General features: G+C 38.3%; 4 protein-coding genes across 7 annotated transcripts in view; 2 read left to right on the top strand and 2 right to left on the bottom strand.

Annotated features, from left to right (window-relative positions):
• The window catches only part of LOC118330513 (transmembrane protease serine 9-like), a 24,745-nt gene extending 22,601 nt beyond the window's left edge, over positions 1-2,144 (top strand). The window contains exons 7-11 of the mRNA XM_035665082.1: positions 730-882; positions 980-1,151; positions 1,240-1,505; positions 1,618-1,727; positions 1,855-2,144. Of these exons, the coding sequence (XP_035520975.1) occupies positions 730-882; positions 980-1,151; positions 1,240-1,505; positions 1,618-1,727; positions 1,855-2,109 (956 nt within the window). The 3' untranslated portion in view covers positions 2,110-2,144. The remainder of the gene's footprint in view (positions 1-729; positions 883-979; positions 1,152-1,239; positions 1,506-1,617; positions 1,728-1,854) is intronic.
• A 360-nt stretch (positions 2,145-2,504) lies between these two features.
• Positions 2,505-18,711, bottom strand: LOC118334895 (integrin alpha-X-like). Of its 4 annotated transcripts, none has more exons than XM_035670995.1 (30): positions 18,653-18,711; positions 15,010-15,112; positions 14,459-14,556; positions 13,778-13,848; positions 13,486-13,600; positions 13,071-13,198; positions 12,334-12,476; positions 11,405-11,555; positions 10,726-10,876; positions 10,429-10,502; positions 10,182-10,302; positions 8,864-9,000; positions 8,558-8,710; positions 8,258-8,470; positions 8,003-8,136; positions 7,692-7,834; positions 7,453-7,607; positions 7,129-7,254; positions 6,778-6,851; positions 5,664-5,805; positions 5,462-5,560; positions 5,285-5,364; positions 5,099-5,185; positions 4,933-5,002; positions 4,716-4,814; positions 4,488-4,568; positions 4,147-4,257; positions 3,847-3,960; positions 3,655-3,765; positions 2,505-3,527 (listed from the first exon to the last, which is right to left on the bottom strand). In XM_035670995.1, the coding sequence occupies exons 4-30, from the start codon at positions 13,826-13,828 to the stop codon at positions 3,435-3,437; spliced, it is 3,156 nt and encodes a 1,051-aa protein (XP_035526888.1). In that variant the 5' UTR covers positions 13,829-13,848; positions 14,459-14,556; positions 15,010-15,112; positions 18,653-18,711; the 3' UTR covers positions 2,505-3,434. The 4 variants fall into 4 exon arrangements, with proteins under 4 accessions (XP_035526888.1, XP_035526880.1, XP_035526898.1 ...); XM_035670987.1 differs by lacking the exon at positions 18,653-18,711 and adding an exon at positions 16,833-17,018; XM_035671005.1 differs by lacking the exon at positions 15,010-15,112 and having other exon boundaries at positions 18,653-18,670.
• Positions 18,712-18,713: 2 nt separating this feature from the next.
• On the top strand, positions 18,714-22,674 carry aldoab (aldolase a, fructose-bisphosphate, b). Its single transcript, XM_035671025.1, has 7 exons — positions 18,714-18,859; positions 20,124-20,242; positions 20,452-20,718; positions 20,821-20,981; positions 21,475-21,733; positions 21,874-22,073; positions 22,250-22,674. The coding sequence occupies exons 2-7, from the start codon at positions 20,131-20,133 to the stop codon at positions 22,340-22,342; spliced, it is 1,092 nt and encodes a 363-aa protein (XP_035526918.1). The 5' UTR covers positions 18,714-18,859; positions 20,124-20,130; the 3' UTR covers positions 22,343-22,674.
• Positions 22,675-25,257: 2,583 nt separating this feature from the next.
• The window catches only part of zgc:123217 (uncharacterized protein LOC641414 homolog), a gene marked incomplete in the record, with an annotated part of 15,682 nt that continues 13,191 nt past the window's right edge, over positions 25,258-27,748 (bottom strand). Inside the window, 2 exon segments of the mRNA XM_035658167.1 lie at positions 25,258-26,366; positions 26,567-26,709. Coding sequence (XP_035514060.1) covers positions 26,052-26,366; positions 26,567-26,709 — 458 coding nt within the window.

The raw sequence follows: 27,748 nt of genomic DNA, 5'->3' as shown, positions 1-27,748 counted from the left end.
TCCTGTCACATCTTTTTAAATGTGCATTTTATTTTCCTTCCGTACAGTCGTCTGGATGGCCCCAGTTTCTTACTCGGCCGTTCGACTGCAGGGCCTAAAATCAACGAAGTGTCAGAATAGTAGCCCGAATCTTCTGCATAACTATGACAAGTTTCACACCAACGACGACACCTTGCTTGCTCCGTCTCTCACAGTCAATTTCACAGGCATATCAAGCTGGTGGTGTTGGCAGCAGGTGACCAGTGTGTTAACAATGGTACTGATGCTGGGGTCATGGCTGTATCGAGGAGGATGGTTGCTGCTGTCATATGATTCTGTGTGTCTATGAGAGCAAGGTGGATGTGTGAATTGTCTCTTTCTTGTCGCTCCTAGTGTGATTCGCCATTCTGATCTTAGAGTTTGGGTTCAGTTCTCGGAAGAAGTGGTAACTGTCTCATGAGTCGGCACGGTACAGCAACATGTCTGTGCTGTGGTTCCCCTGCAGGAGGCAAGGACTGTGGTAGGTGGCTTTGTTCATTTTATTTAGTCTTCTCGGGTCAGTGTCTTAGGTGTTGTTTTGAATGCCTGACGGTGTTCCTTCCATGTCGTAGAAGGGCGGACTGGAGGGCAGAGTTGGGTGAGCCGAAGCGAAGCGTGCGCTCCGTCTGGTTGAGTAATGTTGTTGTGGTGTGTGGTTGGTGTGCTCCCGATGCTGCGCGTGACTCGTGTCGTGTAAACCGAGCTGGATAGATCCCAATCACTCTGATAAGCCAGGGCTTTGTCAGTTCATCAGTGGGCTGGATGGTGACAGCAGCTACACCTGTCCTGGTCTACCACCTAGCCCAACAACAAGACCAACAACAAGACTAACTTCTACTACCCAAAGTGTAACCAGTCCTGCAAGTGAGTAAACCTTTAAGTGTACTTTTGCACTGTTTTTGGATTGTGATCATTGTAATTCATTTCTGCTTCTTTTAATTAATCAAATGTTCTCATTTAGGGTCAATTTGTGGCAAAGCTCCAATGAACAGTCGTGTTGTAGGTGACAGTGGTGTTGTACCTGAAGGAAGTTGGCCCTGGATGGTTAGTCTCCACAAAAATGGAGTCTACACTTGTGGAGGAACCCTCATATCTGCCAACTTTATCCTCACATCTGGCCAGTGCTTCTCGACGTAAGTATAAAAGCACGTTTTGCTCATTATTCAATAAAGACATTCAGAAATGGATAATGAAATATGCTGTTCTTTTTCCTCCCGACAGCCCCAAACCAGACTTCCGTGAGTGGAGTGTGTTTCTCGGCCAGCGAATGGTGAACGGTTCTGAAGAATTTGAGATGTCTCTGGGCCTTGTGAACATTACAGTGAGCAAAAACACAGATTCCAACATTGCCCTGCTGCAGCTGAATAAACCAGTCATCTACAGAGATTATATTCAGCCTGTGTGCATGGACATCAGCAATGCCAGATCATTCCCTATTGGAACTAGATGCTGGGTGGCCGGCTGGGAGAAGGGAAGCAAGAGCAGAGGTATGGGTTTATCAACTTTTTGTGTTTGACACTAAGTGTATTTCAGTAGATCTTAAGTAGATCGGTAATTCACAAACATGTGTATTGAAGAGAGGAAATGTGATTTTCCAAGGCACTGATAAAGCTGGCTCACATCTTCGAGACATTGAAACTCAAGTGGCAAGTTGTGAAAACGCTTCTGATTTGGAGAACATTTGCACTTATTCCATGGATCTTCGACAGGTAAAATTAAGTTTTTCTGTCCATCAGTGTTTCTAAAATCTGTCTGTCTGGTCATCAGGGCAGACATTTTCAGATTGGGAGTATCAGGACCTCAGTGATGATGAATCATGTGTTTTTATATTTGCAGGGGGATCAAGGCGGCCCTCTGCTATGCAAGTCCGAGTCATCTTGGTTCCAGGTGGCCGTTGTAATGAGTGGAAGTAAATCAGTCCGCGCTGACATTCAGGTCTTTGCCAAAACTTCAAGGTTCGGGTCTTTCTTGAAGGAGATAGTTGGCGACATGCCGACTCCTGAAGCTGCTGCAGCTGGAAATGCACCAAGTTTTGCAATTTCTTTTTCCTTCTTTTTCGCTATGTCCATTACCTCAATGTTTCTTTTTTGATAATGTTATAATTATTGCACTTAAAGGTCAAATTAACTGACAACTTTGAACACACTTCTCAAGCCCACATTTACATTCTGTAAATGCACTAAGCTACTCAGGTCAAACTGTTAAAACGTTGCTTCATGCAGCACTTTCAACAAACTTTATATTTTTATAACAAAATGTATTTTACTGTTTTTCTAGAAATTTATTGTACAGGGAAATGTCTTTTTTAAAATGTGTTCTGCTGAATCCAGTTAAATGAAGGCAACCTTTATGTCATTTATTCTGTATTCCATTATACCTCTGTTGTCTTCATACATAAAGATGTGATAATGAGTTATGTATGAAGTTAAATCTTCGTAAATTGTTAAGACAAGTAAAATGAAATTTAATCAAATATATATAATAAATATTGATGAAGCATAAAATCTCTTTTTATTGTCTCTATGTAAATTCAGAATGCCGATATTGCACATTTTACCATTTAAGCAAGCAATTCACATTGTCAATAAAAGTTGAATCAAATATGTTTTTAGCAAGTGAGCATCCCAAGCATACATACATTATAATTCAGCAGTTTTACAGTACAATATGTGACGACAACCTGAATATAGCTGATATATATATTTATGTATATAAACTTTTTTTCACAATATAACAAATGGTCTAAATGAATATACACAGTTTGCAGACATTTAAATGCAGAAATGTTTCACTGTAGAAAGAAAATGGCCTCTTGAAAACTCCCTCTCTATATATAAAGCACTATATTTTCCATGACCATTTTATTTGAGTGTCCACATTTTGAGTGAAATTTATGCTCAATTTACTGCTCACTATGAAATAAATTATTAAGTCAGCATAACATAGGACAGTGGTTCTGATTGTGAGCACTTTTTTATGGGGTGCACATCTGAGCGTTAATTCGATTTCCCCTCCTCATACTTTTTAAATAATATTTAGGGGACTGAAGAGGCTAAACTATGCACCTACTATTACTTCCTAATTTGTGACACCTTCAAGTCATTTTGTGACCCCTTGTTGGGGTCCCAACCCCCAAATTAGGAACCTCTATCATAGGAAACAGTGAACAAGTGAGCAAGGGAGTAAATTTGATGGAATGGATACAAATTAAGTACATTCCTCTAAATGGCAGGATGTTAAATCGTTTCCAGTTCAGATTTCTTCAACTCTGAGAGATATGGATGAACTAATTAGAGATAACAGCACCACTGTAGATGTTGGACCAGTTCTGTTGTTTTGCAGTCAGCTACAATCAGCAGACTAATAGTATGAATGTTCTGGATCTGGAAAATGGGTCTGTAGGACATCAGCTGATTTTATGCTTGTGCATCTGGTGTGGATTCGACTCCATCAGCCCCTTTACCTGCTTCATTGATCATCTCCTTGTATTTACTCTTGAAAAATCCAGCCTAAAAGTACACAAACCAAAGTATAAAAACATGCATAATAAAAAAAAAATAACCAAACCAGATGAGAAAATAACTGTCAAATAGTTGAAAATGTAAAATGCCTCCATAAAGCTGAACAGTGTCTCACCTTATACAGGCCAGCAGTGAGTAAAGCCAGTAGAGCCAACCCTCCCAGGGATCCTCCGACAATCTCTTTGGTGAAGTCGTGTTCAGGATACACTTCTACCTCTGCCTCAATCTGAGAGATGAAATGACAAAATCTGGATCAAATTCATTCTTTTTTAAAACACAAAAATAAGTTAAAATAATGTGTAATCACCTTGCGAACAGGAGGTTCGTTACTGGACCCTGTTGAATAGAAGATGAACCGTTTTCTGTCGTACTCCAGACTGGCTGTGCTGGTCAGGATGAATTTGGCGGATTTAAGTCCAATCTGTTTGAGGGAAAATGGGGGGTGTGATGAGGCTATTGATTTGATCTTTAAGTCTTTTCTAATTTCGATAATTATTTCTGATATTTTAGATATAGTCAAAATACTTCCAAATGCTGCACTTAAAATGTGCATAAAATGTAATCTCATCAATCACTGTGTTGACTATTATACATGCACATGAATTACCTGCTCTATCCATCCAGAACTAAGGTTAGCTGAGATTTTGTAAGTTTTTTGCTCCAGTCTTCCCATGAACCTGGTGCACTTGAACACTCTGCACCTGGCTACAGAGCAATCCTGTTGGTGATTAAATGGCAAAAAGCAGAGGAAACTGTTATTGTGCCTGCAAACTCCAGTAGAATGAAAATATACCAGTTACAAAAAAGACAAACAAAAAAAAGTTACAAAAGACAATGAGTTTGCAGCAATAAGTAATGCAGTGTCACATAAACATTTCTTTTAAAGTGCTTGTAACAAGTATGAACACTAAATACCATAATGTATGTAGATGGTAGAGGCATACCTACCACTAACTTTTTTTTCTGTATCTCAGCAACAAAATCCATGACACGAGGTTCTTCATCTTTGCCTACTTGGCAGTCTGGAAACTGAAATAGGGCAGATTCATGTCAGTTTCACAGAGAACAAGATGCTGTGCTCATATAATCGCATCCATCCATCCATGCTTGAGGCTGTAGTTAAATAAACACTGGAGACGTTTTTGGACACAGTAACTACAAGTCCCCACATGTTACCTGCAAACTGCTTGAATCCACCCAGATGTCTTTGTCACCAAGCTTTACTGGCACCTTGATCACCACAGTCAAATTCAGTGCTCTGATATCATTTGTAACCTAAAAAAAAAGTAGGAAAAGACAAGGATGTCTGGTATTAAATAGACTAACTGAGCATTGAAGTAAAGTCTGAATCAAGTTAATTAACTTTTATTGGACTTATGATATGATATTTTACCACAATTGATTGTTGAACTGGTTTCTGCAAATCATTCTTTCCATAAGTGAAATTGGTGTAGCTGAGGGAACTGAACAGACACATTAAATATTTCATAAATATTAGGTAATAAATTGGCAACTTCAAATTATTACTGTTTTAGTTTTGCTTTATATAGAACACAAACCTTTCAGTTGTAACGAAAATGCTGTACTTCACATCAATCCATTTCATTTTGTAGAGTTGGCTTGATACAGAGTGCTCCTGATTCCCGCTAAGAGAGAGGTGAAATTATTTGCACAACAGGAAAATTGAACACATACTGTATATACTTGTTTATTTCCGCACTTATAGGCGGACAGCTGACCAGTACCTGGTAGCATTTGCAGTGACAAAAATCCTCTCGTCAAGTTGACTATTGGTCTCAATCCCATAGGAGACAATAAAGGAAGCCTGAAGTGAAAGTAAGGAGAAAAATCAGATTACCTGCTCTTTTTGCAGGACTGTCTCTGCAGCAGTGAGAACAGATCCTTCTGTACAAAGAACAAACCTTAGAATTGCTCTTGAAAATAGGCTTGTCAACAGTGCAGTCTGTCTTTCCTCGTGATGAGCCATCTTCACTGTCCAAGGAGTTGCACTCAATTCTTCCCTTTTATTAAAATATATATAAAAAAACAGAAAACAAAAGCACACATCATTACATGAGAAAGCAGTTGACCAGAGATGAAACAGACTTGATCCCGATGCTTTACCTTTAGACTTGCAAACTTCCTAAAGGAGATTCCAGCTGGATATGTGAGGATGACGTGGCTGTTGTAGGAGTTTTCTTCTGTGTTCTCCACTGAGACGGTGACATTCAACAGTTCATCAATGCCCACTTTAACCTCTAACGATCTGACAAATTATAAGGAAGGAGAAAGACTTAAAGCCTAGCAATGCTTTCACTTTATGGTAAATGTACATTCACAAATGTTCATACAGTGCCTCGATGGCAAAGGTAATTTGCAATTTGGGGTTCAGTATCTTGCTCAAGGACACTTCAACATGTGGTAGGAGGAGCCGGGTATCGAACCATCAACGTCTGATTAGTGGACGACCCGCTCTGCGTGCAAACATGCTGATGTTTGCAATGTTTACACAAATGTCAATACTTAAGAAAACTGAAAAGAGGAGTGCTTTCAAGGACGTGGCATCCAGCAGAAAGAGATTGCAGACGGCAACCCATTGAAACCTCTTGACTCAACCAGCTTAAAAAAAAGAAACTATAGTGGCTCCAAAAAAATCCCAAAACAACATAGCAGACCCAATCTACATGTCAGAGTGTAGAAGATGAAGATAGTACTCCTTATTTTTATTTTCAGGTGAATGTACACTAATGAAAACATACCTTTGAATATTATAGGCCTTTTATATTTCTACCAAGACATCCTCCTCAGTGTTACACATTGGACCTTTAAGACTCCCTTGAAATATTGCTTTATATTAATTTAAACCTGTTAAAGTTTATTTGACTTATATTATATGATATATATATATATATGTTCTCCTTGTTAATGTTTATTGCTTGGAATTATTGTTACGTCTGTTTAACAATGATAATGCCTGTTTGTAAAGTTTTTTTTTGTTAAAATAAAAAATAATGTCATAAAAAAAGTACAGTACACAAATACTTTATACGCCAGATACTATAATATTTCGCACTGACAAAGGCATACGTGAAATATCAGACTCTTACTCAACTGTACTGAATCAAAACACCGAAAGAATAGAAATATAAGAGCATACTGATCAATTAGAGTGTGCAAACTCTTTGCACTTTGACTATGTGACCACACACCCAAGTTAGGCTTCACTTTTGTAACTCACTTAGTAAAGTTGAAATCCAGTTTCAGGTTGTCTACACATTTGCTGTCTTCACCGCAGTTGATTTCAAACCCTAACTGTGAACGAGAGTATGAAGGGTTACGGAGGGGTTAAGTAACAGCAAACATCTGACAAAGACACGTTTGACTGCCTACTCTCACAAATGAATACAATTTCATAGCACTGCAGAGCTCCATACAGTAGCTAATGTGAAATTGGCAATTATGTGCAACCACTCACAAAAAGCAGTGGCAAAAGTGAAGCGTTTTTTGTTCACAAAGACTTTATTTATATAGGCTTTATTGTTCAGTTAATATTTAGACTGACCAATAAATGAGAGTCAAGATTACTTACAGGATGAATGGATGTTGTCTGAGCCTGCAGGGCAAGACTTGGCCTGAGATTGTTGGTTGAAGGCAAACCGTCAAAGGTGAATCTGAGTTCATTGTAAAGTGAATTGAGAGCATCTTCCGGGCAAGCCTGCAAGAATAGGGCACTACTGTGAGATACTGTTTGTCAAGGTTGTGAGGACTGGAACTCTTTAACACAAACATGGGATTTCTCAGAATAAGAGACATTGGGGTTTCCTCCTTAAATTTAGGTGGGTTTAAGAAGGTTCTTCTCATGTTTTATATGATGTTACACCCAAATTTCTGCTGTGTATGTCTAAAAACTCACCTCAACAAAGAATTTCACACTAACACATTGTTGCTGTTGAAGATCAAGATCAATTGATCCAGTCATCACTCGTTGTTTCTCACTGATGTACGCACGGTTGTTTGGAGCCTTGCGAGTGGCATCCAGCGTTAACGTATAGTTAATCTTTGCTTTAGCTGGAATAGATTAAATAGCGTTGTATTAAGAGGTTATCAGTGTAAAGACATACAAATATTTAAGAACAAAGGAAAATCAGGAACCTTCTATTACTGTAGAGTGTCTGGTCATTTCAAAGCAGATTTGAGCGTTGTTCTGTAATGGTGTTGTGCAGTCTGTGATTTGAGTAGGGATTTGGTTCGGGTTGAATGACACCAGAGCTTTCACCATTACTATAGGCTTTGATCTGTAAATGGACAAAGCAGGAAAATATAAGTGAAAACCCCTTTATGAACAGTGATCCAATAGAAAAGCTAATCTTTATTGAACAGTTCTTGGTCTGCACACATAGTTATACCTCATGGTAGAATTAGACTTGAACGTAATATGTATGTTAGGAGCATCTTGGACTTACCTGAGTAAGACAACTGTGCCCTTTGAACCCACCGCTAAGTCAGGTAGGCCGTCCCTACTATGGTCAAAGGATGCCTTACTGATCGACATACCGAAGAACTTCAGTCCTGACTTGACTTCAGAGCCTGCAATTCTCTATGTAAATGGAAATATTTTATTCATAAAATTGAATGTTTTATATTAAATAACATTGACAAACATGAAGCCATACATACCGGATCTGTTTTTTGTTTTGTTGCTTATTTTTCTCACTCACCTGTGAGTAAGCAAGACTCATTCTTCTTCCTCCTTCGCCGTGGAATATGTAGATGCTGCCTTGACCATCATTTTCCAGAGGTGCTCCAACGGCCAGATCATTGAAACCATCTGTGTTTAGATCAGGAAGTACAGCAAGAGAAGACCCAAACCTTCCTTTGTCGGATGCATCCCCTCTCAGTATTGATGGAGAATCTAAGTGACAGTCGACATTCTGTTATAAATATAAGGATGAGAGTCAATGTTTGCACAGTCATTAAATAGATTAATTTAATGACACTGGATAAAAAAGGTCCTTTACCAAATTAGTTAACGTTAAGCCACAAACGTAAACTCTTCCCTCTCTATCACTGTCCACGTACATAGGGGCAGATATGAGGACCAGGTCAGTGTTGGTGTCAAGATCTACATCCATGGCACAAACCTCTGCACCAAAATATTCACCGCTCTGAAACTGTGTAAGCACCAAATAATCAATACAAATAATTACATCAAAGAAGAAAAAAAACGTTTTTATTAAGAAAATATTGTGTAAATTATCAAGAAAATATATATGCTTCATGTTGTCTTTCAGGACCGTTTATTCATCTTAATTGTAAACACATACCTGCCATTCATGGGGATCAATTTTTTGGCGCAAGCTGTTTCTGTAAACGGTCATCACAATTCCTCTGTGTTGATATCTTGGAGCACCAACAATTATCAACGGTTCTCCGTTCGTTTTAGCAACTGCCATGGAGTAACCTAAAATTCAAGAGTCAGACCCATATGTTAATGTAAATGTAAAGTAAATTAGTAAATGAGATCTACCAACAGGCTCAATGGTGGGTATGGTATTTGTTTCTTTTTGGTTAAACAAAGCAACAGAAAATGCTGCAATCACAGAAAACGAAGCAGACTTACAAACCCACAAACAAATGCAAAAGAAAATGTTGCAAATTTCAAAAACACAAAAACAAAACAACTGCAAGAGAGAAACGGTGCAAATTCTCCTCCACACAACGGAATTCGCCAGGCCCACTAGGGGGACCCGACTGAGGGACAGACCCGAAACACCATGAAGAAGAAAAAGAGAAGAAAAAGAGAATAGAAAGTTGGCTAAGGTTTTGGAGAAGAGAGTCAAAGTGTTGTTTTGCCTTATGTTCTCTTTATAAACCTTGGGTCTGGTCATATTTGGTCTGGTTATAAGATCTGGAATTATTGTACAATTAGGTATAGTATTTATTAAATTAATAATAATCATATCTTAATAAATTTAGTAAATTAATGAATATTATTTGATTATGTTTAAGTCATGTTTGACCAGTATTATTGAAATTTATAGTGGTCATTTAGAAATTCGACTGTAGCTCAAAATATTTCTCATTCATAGAATAGATTTTTGGAAGACGTTATGTCATCGAATTCTAGTATTTTATGATTATATGTTACGTTTTCCTTTATGTCTTTTTTAAACACTTGGCCATAATCTTTTATAATATAATAATATTGTATAATTATAATATTATAATTATAATAATAATATAACATTAATAAATATTAATAAAATTATAATATTATAATTAAATTATTTAATATGATTTAATATTATAGAAGAATATTATAATTATTATAATATTATATTATTATAAAATATAATATAATTATTATAATATTATATATTTTAATATATATATATATAATTATAATATCAAAAAACTAATGGAAAACACAAAACTACAATAAACAAACCACAGTGGTTCGGACCAATCAACGTCCTGTGTGGAAAATATGTTTTTGCTCCTCTGCTGACGGATCTTACTGGTTGAAGTTCGCCCATGATAGACAATGAAAGAACGATGGTTCATCCAGGACAGACTGCTGTAACGCTGCACATTTACATGATGACATCTATATGTGTTAGTTTATTACTTTCATATTCATACCCAGATAACTGTCAGGCTCCATATTTACAGGCTCAAAAGAGCTGGTCTTCGAGCCATCGCTTGTGTATTGCAGGTAGCCTCCCTTCCATTGGTTGGCGCCAACAATAGCCATCAGAAATCCCTGCAAATTATACAGAAATTTTAAGAAGATTCTATATAAGTGTGTAACTGTTTGTGCTTGTTAGCCACAATGTGTGTTTGTCTTTACAACTGCATTGTCCAGTGAATTTCTGCTGGTTTTAATTACCCCAGGCACATAAGCTGCACTGAATCCTTGTTGAGACATTTCCATTTTCAGTGACTCTCCACCTGTTTGAGATCCTGTAACAGCAACATAATAAGAATTTCCTTGATACTGGTCTGCATGTAAGTTGAATTCCACAGTTCCAAAAATACTTTTATACAGTGGATGCTTTAAATAAGACTGTAATAAACAACATGAAACTATTCATTGTTTACTCTTTTTTTACTTATATATTCACGGTAATTCAAACTGAAAATGCAAACATGATTTTAGGCTGTTATGGTGAGTTTACATCTGTACCTTCAATTGAGAAGATTTTGTCCTGCAAATTCTGCCTTATTTGTTCAAGTGCATCAAAGTTCTCCACTTGAAACACATGGCTTGCTGGAGGATTAGACGCAATGGTTTGCAGTTCCCTTTTTGCTTCGCTGTTAGAAAATGCACCCCCCACCTAGGGATTGGTTGAATATTTGAATGTAAAATGTTGATTCCAGTTACTGACTTTCCAACTGATTATTTAATATGCAACAGTTTAGACAGCTACTGCAAACATTTTACATTTTTAAAAATACATACATACTTGTAAATATACTGAATACATACTGTAAAAAAGGGAACCACCTGTCATATTGATGTTTAATTTCTCTACTTTTAAAATACTGTTGTAGCCGCCCACTGTTGCTCATTTCACTTGTCAGTCTGGTTAAACAATTGTACAGTGTTTTGTTCTCCATGTACAAAACATTACTATTTTTGCAAAAACCTTCACACAAAATAATATGGATTTAAAAAGAGGGCTTTGTGCATATAGAGTAATCTTCACAGCCATCTGACTTTACAGTCAAGCTATTGTCCATTATATACAATTCAAATCAATCATTCAATCAGTCTATCAATCTATCTATCCATAAAGAGAGAGAGAGAGAGAGAGAGAGAAGGGGGGGAGTAATTAAATTAAAAATATATGGATACAACTTACCCCAATAGCAAACCGAACAATGTTTTTGCCTTGAGCTGAATTTGCTGCATTGTTCAACTCGTTTCGGTCATTAGATTCTCCATCTGTAATGACTATCAACACCTTCTTCACATTTGACCTGGAACCTGCATTTGGGTTGAAGACGTTATTGCTGCAAAAGAAAGATCTGCTTTCAATACATATTCTTTTAGTACAATTTGCTGTGTTAACAAAATGTGATGTCTTTTATCGTTACAAAAAATAAACAAAAAGACATAGTCAAAAGTAAAACGAAAAGCCTCTGCATGGATATAAACCATGAGCAATGGCATTCAATGTCTGTCTTATTGCTCCTCCAGAGAATAAAGGACTCCAATTTAAAGTTTTCCAGATGAACCAATAAATACCACAGTGAGAGATTGAGGTGCACTTTTAGTACTGTGAGTACCGTACTTGTTAAACATTGTTCTTTCTGTATAATGTTATGTAACTGATTTTAAATGACTCTGTAAATATATACATTGTGTTACAATCAAATAGGTAAGGTAGGTTTTGCAGGATTTATAAACACAAATGTCAATTTAAAGATAAGGATAGCGATAGTGGTATTATTGGTTGTATCCAACAAATTTGCCAATTATAAAAGGCTGCCCGTTTCCATCTATTGCTAGTCAGGATTACGCACTTCACCACTGTCATTTTGTAATCTTTTTGTGTCTAACACATATGAGTTAGGCAGACTTGAATCAGTGGAAACGGCCCAACCTGACTCAAGCAATGATAGGGTCGAGCACTGAATTTGGCATGCCTACTCAAAATAGATAGGTGCTAGGTATCATATCACAAGTTAAATCTAAGAAAACCATATTGTTCATTTCCTGTCTGTACATAAAATCAGCATGAGGTAATGTTAATGTTATTAATGACATTAGCATCATAATAGCACTTACACAACATGTTTGATGGCACGAGCTGTGAAAGTTGCTCCCATTAACTGGCTTATTCTATCAATTTGATTTCGCCAATTATGAATATCAAATGTATTAAAGTAATAATGGACATGGGGTTGAGAGGAAAACTGGGTAATGGCAAACTGCAAAAAGAAAGGAAAAAAATGTAAATATGCATTCATTCGTAACAGTCAAATTGTCCAGTAAAGATTAGTCATTTACGCAGTAGGGAGAATTAATGGTGCAGTGTGTAGCTTTTAGTGGCATCTAGCAGTGTAGTTGCAGATTGCGACTCCCTCATTTTGCCCTCCCTTTCCAAACGTGAAGGAGAATCTACAGTGGCTGCAAAATGTGCAAAAAACACTATCTAGAGTCAGTGTGGCACAGAGTGTGTGTGTGCAGCCAGTGGCTACTGTAGAAACATGGCGGGTTCTGTACATAAGGCTCATTCTAAGGTGGAAAAAAACCCAAAACATATTATTCTCAGGTGATATACACTAATAATAACATACACAGTTATGCATATTAAATTCAATTTATCTCCAAATCCTACACACTGGATCTTGAGTAAGATACTAGATTTAGCTGTTTTTTTTAGTCAATCAGAAATATTAATTATGTTTGTGAAAGGGAGCATTTCTTTAAAATAAATATTGCTACAAAAATGCAGGTTTTGTCCATTTTCAATTATCTGAGTCATTCTATGGTTTAACTGGCAGGCGTGAACACAATCCTACCTTTGTATCTTTTCCCTGGAATGAGTTGACCAGATTTTTCACGAAATCCTTCATTTTCCCAAAATCTTCTCTACTTACACTGCCTGAGCCATCCAACAGAAATGCAATGTCTGCTTCGGACCGACACTCTGTCAGAAAGAAAAGATGAATCAATATCAAGAGTTCAATGGTTCAAGACCCTTTATTTGTCCCTGATGGGCAATTAATTTTGCCGCAGTAGCAATGAAAAGTAACACAGCCACAACAGCAACACAGGGTGAGACATAATGCATGCTTATAGCATCTCTGAGTCATGGTAGTGAGTACATTTCATTCTATTTCACATGGATGGATGTATACCTCTTCCACCACTTACTTTATTATTGTTATGTTTTTAACTCTGCCTTCGGGATAATGAAATACTCAACATATTTACCATCAAGAGATGAAGGTACAGGAGGTCCAACTCTATTCAAACGGTCTATCTGAAAGCACAGACCGCTGTACATGGTGATACTTTTGCAGTCCTTTGGGATGGTTGGACCGCATGCCTGAACAAAAACAAAGTTAAATCCTGATTAATAGATATGTTTCTGTCTTTTCTGTGCATTGATACAATTTGAAGCAGTGAGAAAAATTATTTCGCTGGTAGAAAGAAAAGTGGATTTCTCTGACCTCTGCATTGATATTAACAATGTACTGTGAATCTTTGCAGTTTACCAGCTCACCATAGTATTTTGTGTGGTTGGATCAATTGTCATGGTCAAACCAAGGGACATGTTGACGGCAAAACCTGGCACTGGATTGAAAATGTTCATCAGTTACATTAAAGCAGTCATTTGAGACACTTTGTGATAGTAACAACAGTCTCAGTGACAACTAAAAACCACAGGAACCACTGATAAAATACTTCCCCTTGTGATCTGATAACTATCTAACTAACTAACTATAGCAGCATTAGCCAGTTCATATTCACTGTTCCCAAACTATACAGCAGTGTCTCATAGCCTTGATCATATGTATATGCCTTTGATTAAATTTTAAACAGCACTAAATACTAAATATTTCCATTCTAACTTGTCGTTTTGTCCATTATTGAGTCCTAACATATGGTAAACCAAAATTGTAGAATAGTATTTTTCTCCTATTGGCAAGTTAACGTGTCATGAAGGCTGATTCTTACAAGAAATACCTTTTAAAGCTATCTTAGTATCTTTCCTTGAAATAACTTGAAACCATATTAATCAGGTGGATTCAGGAAAAACTCCTCTTAGGACTCGGTAACCAACCCCTAATGCTTGTAAGGTAATAAAAAAAGAAATGATGATGATGATAAGAAAAATTGCATTTATGATTTCAGTTTAGTTTAATAGTATATATGAAGCATTTAGAAATGAGAAGCTGCTTACGTGAAATAGCTAGTTGGTCGCAGGATGTGGTGGTGCACTTATAGATCTGCCCCCTTCCATTCTGTGAATATGGTGCAAGAGGAGCACTGACCAGCAAGCTGAGGATATGAAACCAGACAAACATGTGAAAGAGCCTGTGTGTCTGAAATTAATCCCACATTGTTTATATAAAAACACTACAAGCTTGATTCCTCATTCACTATCAAGGACCACACCATCAACAAGATACATTTCAATGATTTATTCACGGAACTAAGAGTATGTATTATGCTTGAATCTGTTTCTGGGATGTCGTTGCAGAGTGGGGCACCCGAGCGGCCCCTAGGGCCCTTTTGGAGAGTCAGAAATAAGAGATGGAAAAGGGGTGTGGGGAGGGGCGTAGAACACTGTAGTGTTAGGGGAAGAGAGGGTTAGCAGGGTATTTATGAAAATCCCTGAAGAGTGATAACTGAGGTGTGATCCTGCTCCTGAAACTCTGATAACAGCTTCAAATACATTGAAACTGAAACTTTCTATTGTAGATGTTCCACAACATCCATGTTTTGACTTACTCTGATTGTCTCTGCACCACCTGGTATCCAAAACCTGCAGCATTATTAGTTAACGACTGCCAAGCCACAGGATCGATATTAAAACAAAGTCCAGCTTTTAACACTGAGGAAAGAAAGAAGAAAGAACCATGTATTTGTTCAGATTTAAAGCCACTTTATGTAAATTTAAAATGTATCAGGTATGTGTTGGTTTCAGTGCACTCGTATGGTACAGTGGTGTGAACTGGTGTGATAATGCCACTAGGGAGCGCCAAAGTCAGACATTTTCTTATTCTCAACAAAGTGGCCCTAAACAATTATTTATTTTAATTAACATGTTCAAGATGAAATTTTTAGTAAGTATCTGTCTTTGTGTTCACTTTTGATTCTGATTCTCTGTAATATTTCCTGCATTCTTTAATAGCAGAAATAATACTGTTTTATCTAGGAAATACTGAGACTAACTTAAATGTAAAGATACAGTATACTACTCTACATGGCAACATGTAGTTCTACCTTCTATATTTGCTTTTCCTGAAACTGATTGTTGTCGCACAAATGAAGCCTTCCTATTTTCCTTTTTTGGCCACAACATGGAGTTGTCTAAAAATGGCCAAAAGAGTGTAGATTAGTGCGTTTGGTAGTGTGGTGTGATTAGATAATGTGTTATTAAAAATAATTAACTTCCTCTAATAGATCTGGTCTAACACATCTGATGGATATTAATGGAGCTTCATATCATGTGTATTTCAAAGTGTTCCACAATGACATCATGTCTCATGTTTGTTATTGTTTCTCTGGAAAAATAAAAATTAATTCGAAGATAACAACACCCTCAGGTTCTGCTATTTCTTGTCACCAGTACAGCCTCTGTTAGATTACAGTAGCCAGTTTTGTAATGTCAACCATTTCTGTAAGTCACTTAATATACTTAACTAAACTAAACCACCAGTTGCATAAGATTTAACAGGAAGTCTGCCCCATACTATCTGATAAGGCTGTGCTGTGTTGTGTATCTCTCTTAGTCTCACAAGTTGTGTGGGTTTAGCAAAACGATCATGTTAACTTTCAGGGGCCGAGTAATGTCAGCTTGTCTAGAGTGTACAATGCCTCTAGGTCCCCCCTGCAGCCCTACAGTCCATTATATAAAATGTAACTTCCTCTCTCAGGAACAGCAGGATTGTTAGAAAAAAGGAACCATGTTAATATCTCAAGAAAATGAAAAAATACATTTGCATGGGCCATTCCCTTAATATATGTTACAGCTGAATGCCCTATAAACCCATATTTTCATCAGCATTGGTGTGTAAAAAACACTTCCTTTTTTAGGTATTCAGCACCACTCCTACCAATGAGATCTGTGGCTAAGGGTAAGATTTTATTTAATCATTATTTGTTAGTTGGGACAGACCACACCCATTTTTGTAGCACGTTCCTCCTCCAATTTTCACCAAATTTGGTAACATATTTGTCCGACCCTGACTAAATTGTAAATTAATTGTTTTTTGATATGTTATACTGTTTTCCCGTAATTATTTGCCAGACTCTTGCAGGTGTGACCTATTTGTTACAAACTAAATAAATAGGTCACTAAATCAAAGTACTAATTGACCATAACTCAGTGGTCAGTTTCTACAATTAAAACAAAGATTGTGTTGGTCAAATTATTTTTAGGTAGGTTCAGAGAAAATTAAATACAAATGCTGAATTGTTCATCTTAACTGTTTTTCTAAGTACTGTTATTACAGTTTTTAATCATTTAATGAAATGACAGGATATTTTCATTGCTGTCACAAATATCGAGACAATGGAAGACAAAATCAGGAGGTATAAATTTGTCTTACCTGACAAGAATACTGTAGTTGTGATTAACCAGTTCATTGTGATGCTCCCATGGAAAATACTAGGAAGGATGTATTCACTGAGCTCATGTAAAACTTTTGTGCTTTCTCGCACCGTGTTAACAATCTCTACGACTGAAACTGTGAAGGAGGGAGATGTCGAAAGCAAAATGCAGAAATCATAAGATGACTAAAAGCCAAGGCAGCTAGTTTGAGGAACTCTTTTGTAGGAGGGGTTATAACATTGGTACACTTTCTGTTTTATCTGAGCATACTGTGATGTATGTTGTCACTAGATATTGTTTAATTTTGATCCAATGACTTACGCCCTCATTTCCCCAAGATTCATACTCAAACACTTCTGATAAAAAATAATTTAGAAGCTAGTACCCAGATGTAGTGGATACTGATGTAAGGCTAACAAATAATGATTAAATAAAACCTTACCCTTAGCCACAGATCTCATTGGTAGGAGTGGTGCTGAATACCTAAAAAAGGAAGTGTTTCTTACACACCAATGCTGATGAAAATATGGGTTTATAGGGCATTCAGCTGTAACATATATTAAGGGAATGGCCCATGCAAATGTATTTTTTCATTTTCTTGAGATATTAACATGGTTCCTTTTTTCTAACAATCCTGCTGTTCCTGAGAGAGGAAGTTACATTTTATATAATGGACTGTCTGATTTGTTGACTATTAGCTACTTCACCATGCCCAGACTTCTAGTTTAAAAAAAAACCCCTATAAATAAAAAGGTCCATTTCTCCTTTTTGTCTAACTTCCTCTGCATTGTCTCATCCCATCTCATCCAAAAATGTTGGTAGTGTGGCACAAGAGACACGCACTCTAAGTTGAATTAACATACCTTGGAGGGTCTAAGGAAAATAAACTGAGGGAAAATCTAGATTTTGTATATTTACATATGAATAGTAAGAGCGCCCTGCTTTATAAAAAGCTCATGGCTCTCTCACTGTATGAGACATTTCTATTTCATTCACCCTGCAAATTTTATGTCCTTGTCACAACTCTGCATGTTCACTTAATCAGTCCAGAACCGATGTTCAGGAAGTGACCCACTTATTCTGCTGCTGCTCACTGCTACTGACAAAGTTAATGCTTTTTTTGCCAGCTCTCTGGCCATTTCCACGGTGCAAAATGTCACATCCCTTTAAGTGTGTGACCTATCTGAGTGAGAAAATTAAACAGATATAAAGTGTTGTAACTTGACTATGTGCATGTGCAACCTGGCTCACCAGTTGACCCTTTTCCTGCCGAGCAAAGGCGATCGAGAAAGGTCATGAAAAAGTCAAGGATCACTGCACTGTGTTGCTGTGTCTGGATTAGATTTCTAAGGGCAGGTTAGTAATGTTGTCACATGCTCTCTAAGCCTGTGCGTGTGTGTGCTATTACTACATACTGCATATACATTAAAGTTATCTTCCTCCACATACCCTTTCGAATGACCTCTAAGTGATGAGATGCTCTGCTCAGTAGAGGCAGCAAATTTTAGGCTAACTGCAAGTCATCGTATCATACAGTCATAAAATTGCCATAAACTAGGATGTACAGGGTGCAGAGATATGATTGGAAGACGCACTATTTTGTTTAAGGAGGATGTAGGGACATCGAAATGAGGCTAATTTCTTTATTAAATATTTCTGCATAATATTTTCTACCCATCTGCCAACCTATTTGTACAATACCTTCATAGCACATTTCTGATTGTTTTCCACCCATACCTCCCACCCTAACAGTCCTGCACTATGTTGCTTTCTCTGCCATTCACCGAAACACTCTTTGCCCTTTCATTGGCCACTCACCATCATGTTACTCCAGTCCCAGTCTCTCTGAATGTCACGGGCCATCTCTGGTTGCGTCCTGTTCTTTTTATAGCTGGACAGCTGAAATGTGAGGGGTCACAATGGGAGGATAAATACAAGGGCTAGCGGGCTGAAGGGGTGTCGCAGACGAAAGCAGGATCTTCTCCCTCCCTCTCTCTTCTCTCAGCTCTCCTCTTAACCTCAAAGGTAAAAGAAACAGAAAGCATGATTGACAACTCTGAGATAAATGCATTACTTTTACTGGCTTTTTGTGCTACCTGTTGAATATTTTGTTCATATAAAGCATGAGGTGCATGACCTTTCTTTTTACTGAAACACATTTGTGGTTTTGAGTGTCACATTTCACCCACTCTTACCTCTAAAACATTAAAACAGACTGAAATACGGTAGTGTTTTTACTATTCACTAATGAATTACATTTGCTCAACTTGCACTCTAGTTTACACTATGCATGGCAATTTACCCTCAGCATTACATTCATATATTTTCACACAAAGTTAAGTGTTGTTACACACAACCCTAACTGCCATTACTAAGTAGTATAGCTCATCTGTCCACAGTGCATCACTGGGTGTTCCTACCATAGTCTTTTATCTAATGCAAAGTTTCCGCTCCATTGTGTCTGAGCAGTCAGTAGTGACTCAGTGGTTTGAGCAAGCTCCTATTTTAAACTGTCTAAATGTGTCCAGGCTGTCTGTTTAGTAATCTTCCTGTAGAGTGCGTGACTTATAAGACAGTGGATTGTGAAGTTACGCACTTCTCTTTTATGTAATGTATATTTGCTGAACCACAGAGGTTTCACCGCCTTGCTGTAATACACTGTTTATATTTAGTTCAGCCTATTGATAGTGGAGGCACAGACAGGGGGGATGAAGGAGGGGTGTACAGGACGTGTGGGGTAGAAGAGCAAGGAGGAGGAATGGAGAGGGAAGGGGGCAGTGAAGGGGAAGGGAAAGGTCAGGGATAAGAGGCTAGGAAATGGAATAGGTCATCCACATGCTTGTCATGTTTTTTCAAGGGTGGTTAGATGCGTGAGGGGGTGTGGGCACAGGAGGGTGGAGGGCTCTCTGACACTGGATCCTCTGTGCCACTGCATATTGTGCCTGGGGAATAGTGTGTAACGCCAGCACATAAAGTGCCATATGGTACTGGAGCAGTTATAGCTGCAACAACTGCAGTCACACAGTCGAGACACAACATGACTGACAGAAGATAGAGAACCACCTGAGAGTCGGGTTCTTATTTCACCACTTCCTTCACACAGTTAACCAAATGTCTCTCTTTCATCAGCTAGTTTCCCATGCATTCAATAGAAAAACCGCAAGCACAAGGGTTTAGTTGAACTTTTCCCCTCATGCTTCTGCAAAACTATGGGCCTGTGTCTTCCCCGTCAACCAACCAAATTTTAACTTATGTTCTTATTTTTTGTCCTTCTCGTCTGCCTGACTAGAGTCAGGATGCCTCACGCATACCCCTTCCTCACTCCTGAGCAGAAGAAGGAGCTCAGTGATATTGCTCATAAGATCGTCGCTACCGGCAAGGGAATCCTCGCCGCAGATGAATCTACCGGTAAAAAATTAAAAAAGGAAAGGTGTATTATACTGACTCATTAAACTATCAATAAACTGTCTATAAAACACACAACAGAGCTGGCAAGTGTATATGCCAACTAAGCTGGAAATTCTCTGTAAACGTCTTCAAATACTCACACAAGCACACCAGTGCTTGTCCACAAATGGATCTAGTTTTCAGCTATCTTATGTCTCCACAACTTCTAGGCAGCGTGGCCAAACGCTTCCAGAGCATCAATGCTGAGAACACTGAGGAGAACAGGAGACTGTACCGCCAGCTCCTCTTCACCGCTGATGACCGCATCAAACCTTGCATTGGTGGAGTCATCCTCTTCCATGAGACCATGTACCAGAAGACCGATGATGGCAAGCCCTTCACCCAGTACCTCAAAGACAGAGGCATGGTGGTGGGCATCAAGGTCGACAAAGGTGTTGTCCCCCTGGCCGGAACCAACGGCGAGACAACCACCCAGGGTGAGTGAAGAACAGATGTAGACACAAATTGAGCAATGTGTCAACAACATCTTCTTATAACTTTGTCCAACTTATCCAATGGGTCTTCTCACTCTTTCACAGGTCTTGATGGACTGTATGAGCGCTGCGCCCAGTACAAGAAGGATGGTGCTGACTTTGCTAAGTGGCGCTGTGTGCTGAAGATCACCCCCACCACTCCCTCAAGACTAGCCATCATTGAGAACGCCAATGTCCTGGCCCGCTATGCCAGCATCTGCCAGATGGTAAGATGCAGCAGACTGATGTTCATGTCAGTGTGGAGTCTTGACAGGTTTTGGATGGTCCCTGGAATAAGTTATTTATACCATGTTTCTGCACTGGATGGCATGGCCATTTCAGTATATTACAGATAACAATGCCAATTCATCATGGAATTTTATGTTTTCTCAATAAAGAAATTATTAGTGGTAGTGTTATGTATTTCTACTGCAAGTTGAGAGATAACCTCTGATCTAAACACTCTCTGAGATTGGGCTAGACTCATAAAGTGTAGATTTATAAAGTCTGTTGTGTCTTAAATTACAAAACCATCACATAAAATCTTTTCAAATCTGGACCCAGTTTTTGAATCAGTAAAACAATAAGAGACTAATACATACATAACATAGACAGTATGTCCCCACTGCGGTTCATATTTCTCACCTCTTAACTATCACCTTGCTTTTGATACTTGTCATGCAAAGTGACTTTAACTCCATTTGTCTCTACTTTCCTCAGCACGGCATTGTCCCCATCGTCGAGCCTGAGATTCTCCCTGATGGTGACCATGACCTGAAGCGCTGCCAGTACGTTACTGAGAAGGTCCTGGCTGCCGTCTACAAGGCCCTGTCCGACCACCATGTCTACCTGGAGGGCACCCTGCTCAAGCCTAACATGGTTACCGCCGGACACTCCTGCTCACACAAGTACAGCAACCAGGAGATCGCCATGTCAACTGTTACTGCCCTGCGCCGCACTGTGCCCCCTGCAGTCCCTGGTGAGCTGGATGCACATATATTTGCAAACTTTGGAGACTTATTTCCATAAACACTGAATTCTTGATTGAACTGTCTGCATGACATTCACTTAAATGTCTGAAGACGTGAATCACTAAACTCTCATACCCTTCCTGTAAAGGCATTACCTTCCTGTCTGGTGGCCAGAGTGAGGAGGAGGCCTCCGTGAACCTGAACGCCATGAACCAGTGCCCTCTGCACAGGCCCTGGGCCCTGACCTTCTCATACGGTCGTGCCCTGCAGGCCTCTGCCCTCAAAGCCTGGGGTGGCAAGAAGGAGAATGGAAAGGCATGCCAGGAAGAGTTCATCAAGAGAGCTCTGGTACGTGTGATCATAAAAACAATGTTAATATACTAAAGTGAAAATACATCAGTATGTAGTGATGTGTTATCACAAAGATGCAGCAGTAGAGTGTTAGAGAACGATATGGATTGCAAGCATCAAACATCAGTAATGTATTGTGCATTCAATAACACTGTCCTTTCTGCCTCTTACAGGCTAACAACCTGGCCTGCCAGGGCAAATATGTTTCTGCTGGAAGCAGCGCTGCCGGTGGAGAGTCACTGTTTGTGGCTAACCACGCTTATTAAGCATGGACACTCACCGATTCCCTTTCCACCTTCTTCCCAACATTATTACGTCACCATGGAAAAGGCACCACCTAACAGCACTTTTACAGCATCTTGGAAGAAAGCACAAGAGAAAGATGGGAAAAACACTTTCCCTTGAGTTGTTGATGCAGCCAGGAGATCCTGAAAAAATGTTCTGCCTCCATTCCCTTACCTTTTATTTTTTAACACCCTTTCTCAAGTGAAGATTCCCACAATGTTTTTACAAAACTTTTTTCCTTGGTCTGATTCCACCAAATCCAGTATATGATTTATACTGGTACCATTGAATAAAGTATTTACCTTAACACGTGGCTTTGCTTCCTTTTCGAGTCTAGAGTTATTTCTTCTTTCTTATATGTTTAATTCATTAAGGTCACTTGCAAGTGTAAGAAGCTGTGGCCACTGTAGTCTAATATTACTGTGGCATAACATTACAAGCAAAAGAAAGATACGAAAATAAATAAGGGATCAGTACTTTTTTGTAATGAATGTTAAAATTAAAACAAACAAGGTACATCTTGAAAATTTTAATGATAGCTGTTCCATTTATAAATAAAGTAGGGGTGGAAATTAGCATCATTCTCAGCTTTAAAATTACACCTAACATTACAGTAAGATGTTTTTGAAACTGTAATAAAACAATTGCCCTGAGTTGCTTTGTTAAACTGTGCTAGCAGCGATTGTCCAGATTGAAATAGCTGTTAACTGCATCTTGTCCAACCCTAGTTCGTAAGCTAAATTAGCTAACTAATGATAGAGCACACATTTTAACCAACATAATCGACATAAATGAAGATGGATGACATGACACCTCTCCAAAAGTGACGCCAAAACATCTCGACCGCCCCCTGGTTGGTGACTGCAGTATAAGTCATAAAGACCGCTGCCTCCATGTTAGCAGATGGGACATGGGCCTAACTCAAAAAATCAAAGCACACGTCAAAAAATGTTTTTCCAAAGATGATACATATTTTTTCATGTCCAAGTATTTCAAAAGTGTTAATTTTTCTGACAAGTCTGGTTTTAGTATAACTACCTATAGCTATAATCACATCAGGATTGACAGCTGGGCGGGACTTACGATGTATAACCAGCACATACTGGGGGCCTAGGTAATATGCCAACCATGAGCATGCTAACTATGAGCATGCTAACAATGCCAATACTAAACGTCTGCTTGTCAACGTGATACTTAATTATTATAAAGCACTCACCTGCTGCCATGACAACAAATTGTTCTGCTACTTCTGTTTATATCTCTGCTATGTGTATCTGCTCATATGCTCAGTCTCTTACTTATGTATTTGCCAATCATTTAAGCAATGCTTGAGCACTATAGTGGTATTGCGGTCTACATGGTGTCATACTCATTGAGCCATATTCACAATCAACCAATGCATACATTTCCTTGTTTTTAATTATAATGATATTGCCTCTAAGCTAAAAAAAAAACCTAATTATGATTAGATAATCACTGGTTTTCTAAACTGACTTGAACTAAATGTTTTGTAGTATTGTATTACATTTATGCTTGTGCCTAAGACGGCCAATAGGCTACCAGAAGCTGTGTGGGAAGATTGTCAGAGACCTTAGAATGTAGGAGAGTTAAACCATTTGGGGACCTCAAAACTGGCCACACTACTGAAATGCACAACACACCTCAGCGCAAATCACTACAATCTTCTGGAGATGCAAAACCCATCACAATACACACAGTGTGTTGTGGCAAGATGCTTCTTGTCTTTCAGAGATCTCAAACTATTAATTCACACCTTCTTTTTCTAGTCTAGATTACTGTATTTCCCTCTACATGTGCTTCAGTTAAAGTTCCTTAAATCGTTTACAGATCTTCCTGGTTACATAAAAGGCACTTAATGAACTTGCCCACAGTTACATTTTAGATCTCCTTGTTCCTCATTCCACTCCTTTGCTGTGACCGTGCCTTTGCTGTTTTAGCCCCATTAACATTGTGGAATCATCTTCTAATTTTGTTTTTTTACTTATCTTTGTTGTCTCTCTTTTTAACCTTATTCTTTTCTTTTTGTTTTATTATTTCATATGTTAGTATTTATATGTTCCCTTTGCATGTATATTGTGATTGTGTATGTTTGTGTATATGTACATATACTTGTGTATGTCTGTGTGTGTTAATATTTATTTGTTTGTTTGTGAAAGACTTTGTTATTGTGTGTTTTAAAAGGTGCTTTATAGATAAAGCTTTACTTACTTACTCACACAGTACCACATACACAAAACAAGTGTGCAGACAAGTTAAAATGTGTACTGACCTATATAGCCCCAGCCCAGGCTTACTATATGAGGCAGCAGACTTCCCCTCATAAGACAAGAACCTGCCAACAGCCTATATTTTCTGTTTTCATTGTCACCCGCAGCCCTAACCAACCACAAACAATGCAGCCCCACACACACCTGCAAACTCTCCAGACCAACACACAATACCAAGCTCTCCCCTTTTCAGTCCACAGGCTGCAGAATCAGTCACACTTGATATTAGTTACATTAGTTCTTTGCCTATCCATCCAATGGTGGTAAATTAAACACTTCACAGTATTGTAATATATATAATTCTGTAACATTCCAAGAAAATCATACAGCTTGTGAACCTAACCTTGCACATTACCTGTCATTGGCTTAGTTTGTCAGGATGTGGAGGCTTACTTACATCTTCAAGACCTGGCAAATCATTTAATAACACGAGATATAATGGTAAAACCACATAAATATGACGCATAATTACGGTTTGAACCATGCCACGTCTTAAAATAGTGACCATAAGGGCCGGCTCCAACATTAAAAAGCTGATTACACATTCACTTATCCATAATTTAACACTCAGAACTGGACCAAGCTCTGTGGTGGGTAAGACGACTATTTAAATGCTCTTTATATGCTGAAATCTTAATATTTTTTCACCATTGTACATAATTACAAGTCATTTTACCTATCAGTAATACTACAAATACCACACTAATCATCAGTCTTTTATTTCAACACATTGTGACTAATAAAGCAAAACAAACCACATTTTATTTTTGTGCACTGAAGTGCATTGCAGGTCAACTGATAACATGATTGCTCTCCATACCATTGTCTATAAAAATGGCTGGTAGAAGATGTCGGCTATGTGTTAAATTAAGTTTGTGGGATGGAAAGAATTAAGTGCAATGCAAAAACTTTGATCATACAAACTCAGCTACAATTATGCAATAATTGTATACATTAAAAATGATTCAAAAGACAGACATAGCACAACACAATAGAAGAAGTAGAGACGTTGTTAGTGCAAATCTGTGCTATAGAGCACACCCGGGGGTCCCGAACCCTACTTAGCGGTCGCCAAAGCTTCAGGCCTTCAGCTTTTAGGCCTATATTTCAGCATTTAATATGCTGCTAAACCAACCAAAAAGGGAAAAAAGAAAACTATACATACAGCAGGAAGATTGTATTAAACATTTCTAAAAATATGAGGAAAACTCATCCCTGATGCAATATTCAAAGGAAATAATCTGCTCAAAATTGCTAATTTTATACAAACTTCCTGCAGTTTTTGCGTTAATTATTTGGGTTAATAATGAAGTGTTAATTGTTCAGTTTATCAGTTATTCTGCACTATTATTCCTATGCATTGTATATTAAATCAAATACTCAATGATAGATAAGGGGTTCCTTAAAGAAAAAGGTTAAAAACTGTCACTGAGATGACAACAAACCCAAACTCAACGGTTAGTGCTGTGGCTACAGAGGTTACATTGTCTGCACTGCGACACACAAAGCTGCTGTCCTGGTCCACGCCATTGGAGGTGAACTTCACAAAGCCAACACTGGCCCCTACCACTTGATCCATGATCCAATTCTGGAACTGAGACACTCGGGCATAGACCTCAGGGAAACCAGCCAGGGCACAAGGTATTCCAAAACTGGTAATGCCAGCCTGGATCCACACTCCCCCTTGTTTGCATTGCAATGGTCCACCTGAGTCCCCCTGAAAAAGCAGAGACAAAACACAAATAGGTAAATAGTACTGCTGCTAACATGCACAAGATAAGACTGGAGTAGCCTTACCTAGCCTAGCCTGGCATATTATCACTGACAATAACATTTCAATAGCAAAAATATAAAAGTTTACATTATGGTGCTGGTATTGGTCAAGAAGCATGTATAACAAAGAACAATTAGTTTAACCTGGCATGCTCCTTTGTTCTCTTGCCCCGCACATATCATTTCATCAGTGATGTTTGCGTCTGATACTGGGACGTAGTTGCAACTGCACTGCTTTTGTCCAATGACAGGAATCTGAACCTCCTGAAGTAAGTCTGGACTTGGATCTGTGGGAGAGACGCAAACAAAGTTTTCTTCTTTTACATAGTTTTAAAGGGATTGCTTGGGTATTTTTGTGTCATCACTGCACCAGTAAAACTGTTGGCTATAAATAAATCACTTAGGTTTCATGTTCTGAGGCAGGTCTGATAACAGTTTGCTTACATATTTGTAAAGGGTTGGAAAACTACGGAGCCCCTAAAGGGACATGGGGAAAAAAAATAAAAATGAAAAGTATCTCGTGCTCACCAGATACTTTTCTCGTGAGAACCAGAAAGTATCTGGTGCTCATGAGAAACCTTAGGTTAAGTACAGTCAGTTGTGCTTCCTGTGTGTCTGCCTCTAGGCTCATTAACTGCGGTCAATCCAGCCGTTACTCCGATCTCCGTGGTCAAATCAGCCACACAATTTCGAGTGTTATATATATATATATATATATATATATATATATATATAAGTGTTATATTCTCAGCATTATGGTAATTGCGGAGAAACAACGTATTCACTTCCGGTTTTCAAAATAAAGGTATTAAGAACAGTAAGCTATAATTCGAACCTACATTTAAAATAAAATTATATAGATAGCTGTTACATTCTCAGCATTATATAAGTGCGAGAAACAGCATATTAAATCAATCAATTATTGTAGTACGCGCCAATTCATCAAAGATAGGTACCAGGACACTTTTCAATGACCGAGGTCTCAGACGCGAACTCCTTTTAACAATTAGCAGAGACCAAACAGTACCACCATGAGCAAGAACTTGGCGACGAATGTCTAAAAAAAGAAAAGTGGACATAAGACACTTCTTTACAGAAGCCGTAAAGGGTCATGCATTCATACATTTTATTTCCTCCGTTTTCTCATGATAACAAGTTAATTTTCTCAAGATCTCGAGATAACGAAACTTGTTTTCCCGAGATAACGATACAATTAATTTGTGATCTCGAGATAATGACTGTGATATGATAACTGCGGTCAAGCCAGCCGTTACTCCGATCTCCATGGTCAAATCAGCCGCACTTAAATTTCGAGTGTTATATATA

This window comes from Morone saxatilis, unplaced genomic scaffold, assembly GCF_004916995.1.
Source record: "Morone saxatilis isolate NCDOM2014 unplaced genomic scaffold, NCSU_SB_2.0 Contig1, whole genome shotgun sequence".
In the NCBI taxonomy this organism is placed as follows: Eukaryota; Metazoa; Chordata; class Actinopteri; family Moronidae; genus Morone; species Morone saxatilis.
This window is presented reverse-complemented; position numbering and strand designations above follow the sequence as displayed.

What these genes read in the sequence shown, in the direction of transcription:
- LOC118334895 (XM_035670987.1), bottom strand. Translation starts at nt 16,869, where the DNA reads ATGAACTGGTTAATCACAACTACAGTATTCTTGTCAG. An exon ending in CGACCAACTAGCTATTTCAC is followed by an intron (nt 13,849 to 14,458) that starts GTAAGCAGCTTC and finishes TTTTCAATCCAG; the next exon opens with TGCCAGGTTTTGCCGTCAAC. An exon ending in TCACTGCTGGCCTGTATAAG is followed by an intron (nt 3,528 to 3,654) that starts GTGAGACACTGT and finishes GTGTACTTTTAG; the next exon opens with GCTGGATTTTTCAAGAGTAA.
- aldoab (XM_035671025.1), top strand. Translation starts at nt 20,131, where the DNA reads ATGCCTCACGCATACCCCTTCCTCACTCCTGAGCAGAAGAAGGAGCTC. An exon ending in CGCCGCAGATGAATCTACCG is followed by an intron (nt 20,243 to 20,451) that starts GTAAAAAATTAA and finishes CACAACTTCTAG; the next exon opens with GCAGCGTGGCCAAACGCTTC. An exon ending in CGGCGAGACAACCACCCAGG is followed by an intron (nt 20,719 to 20,820) that starts GTGAGTGAAGAA and finishes ACTCTTTCACAG; the next exon opens with GTCTTGATGGACTGTATGAG.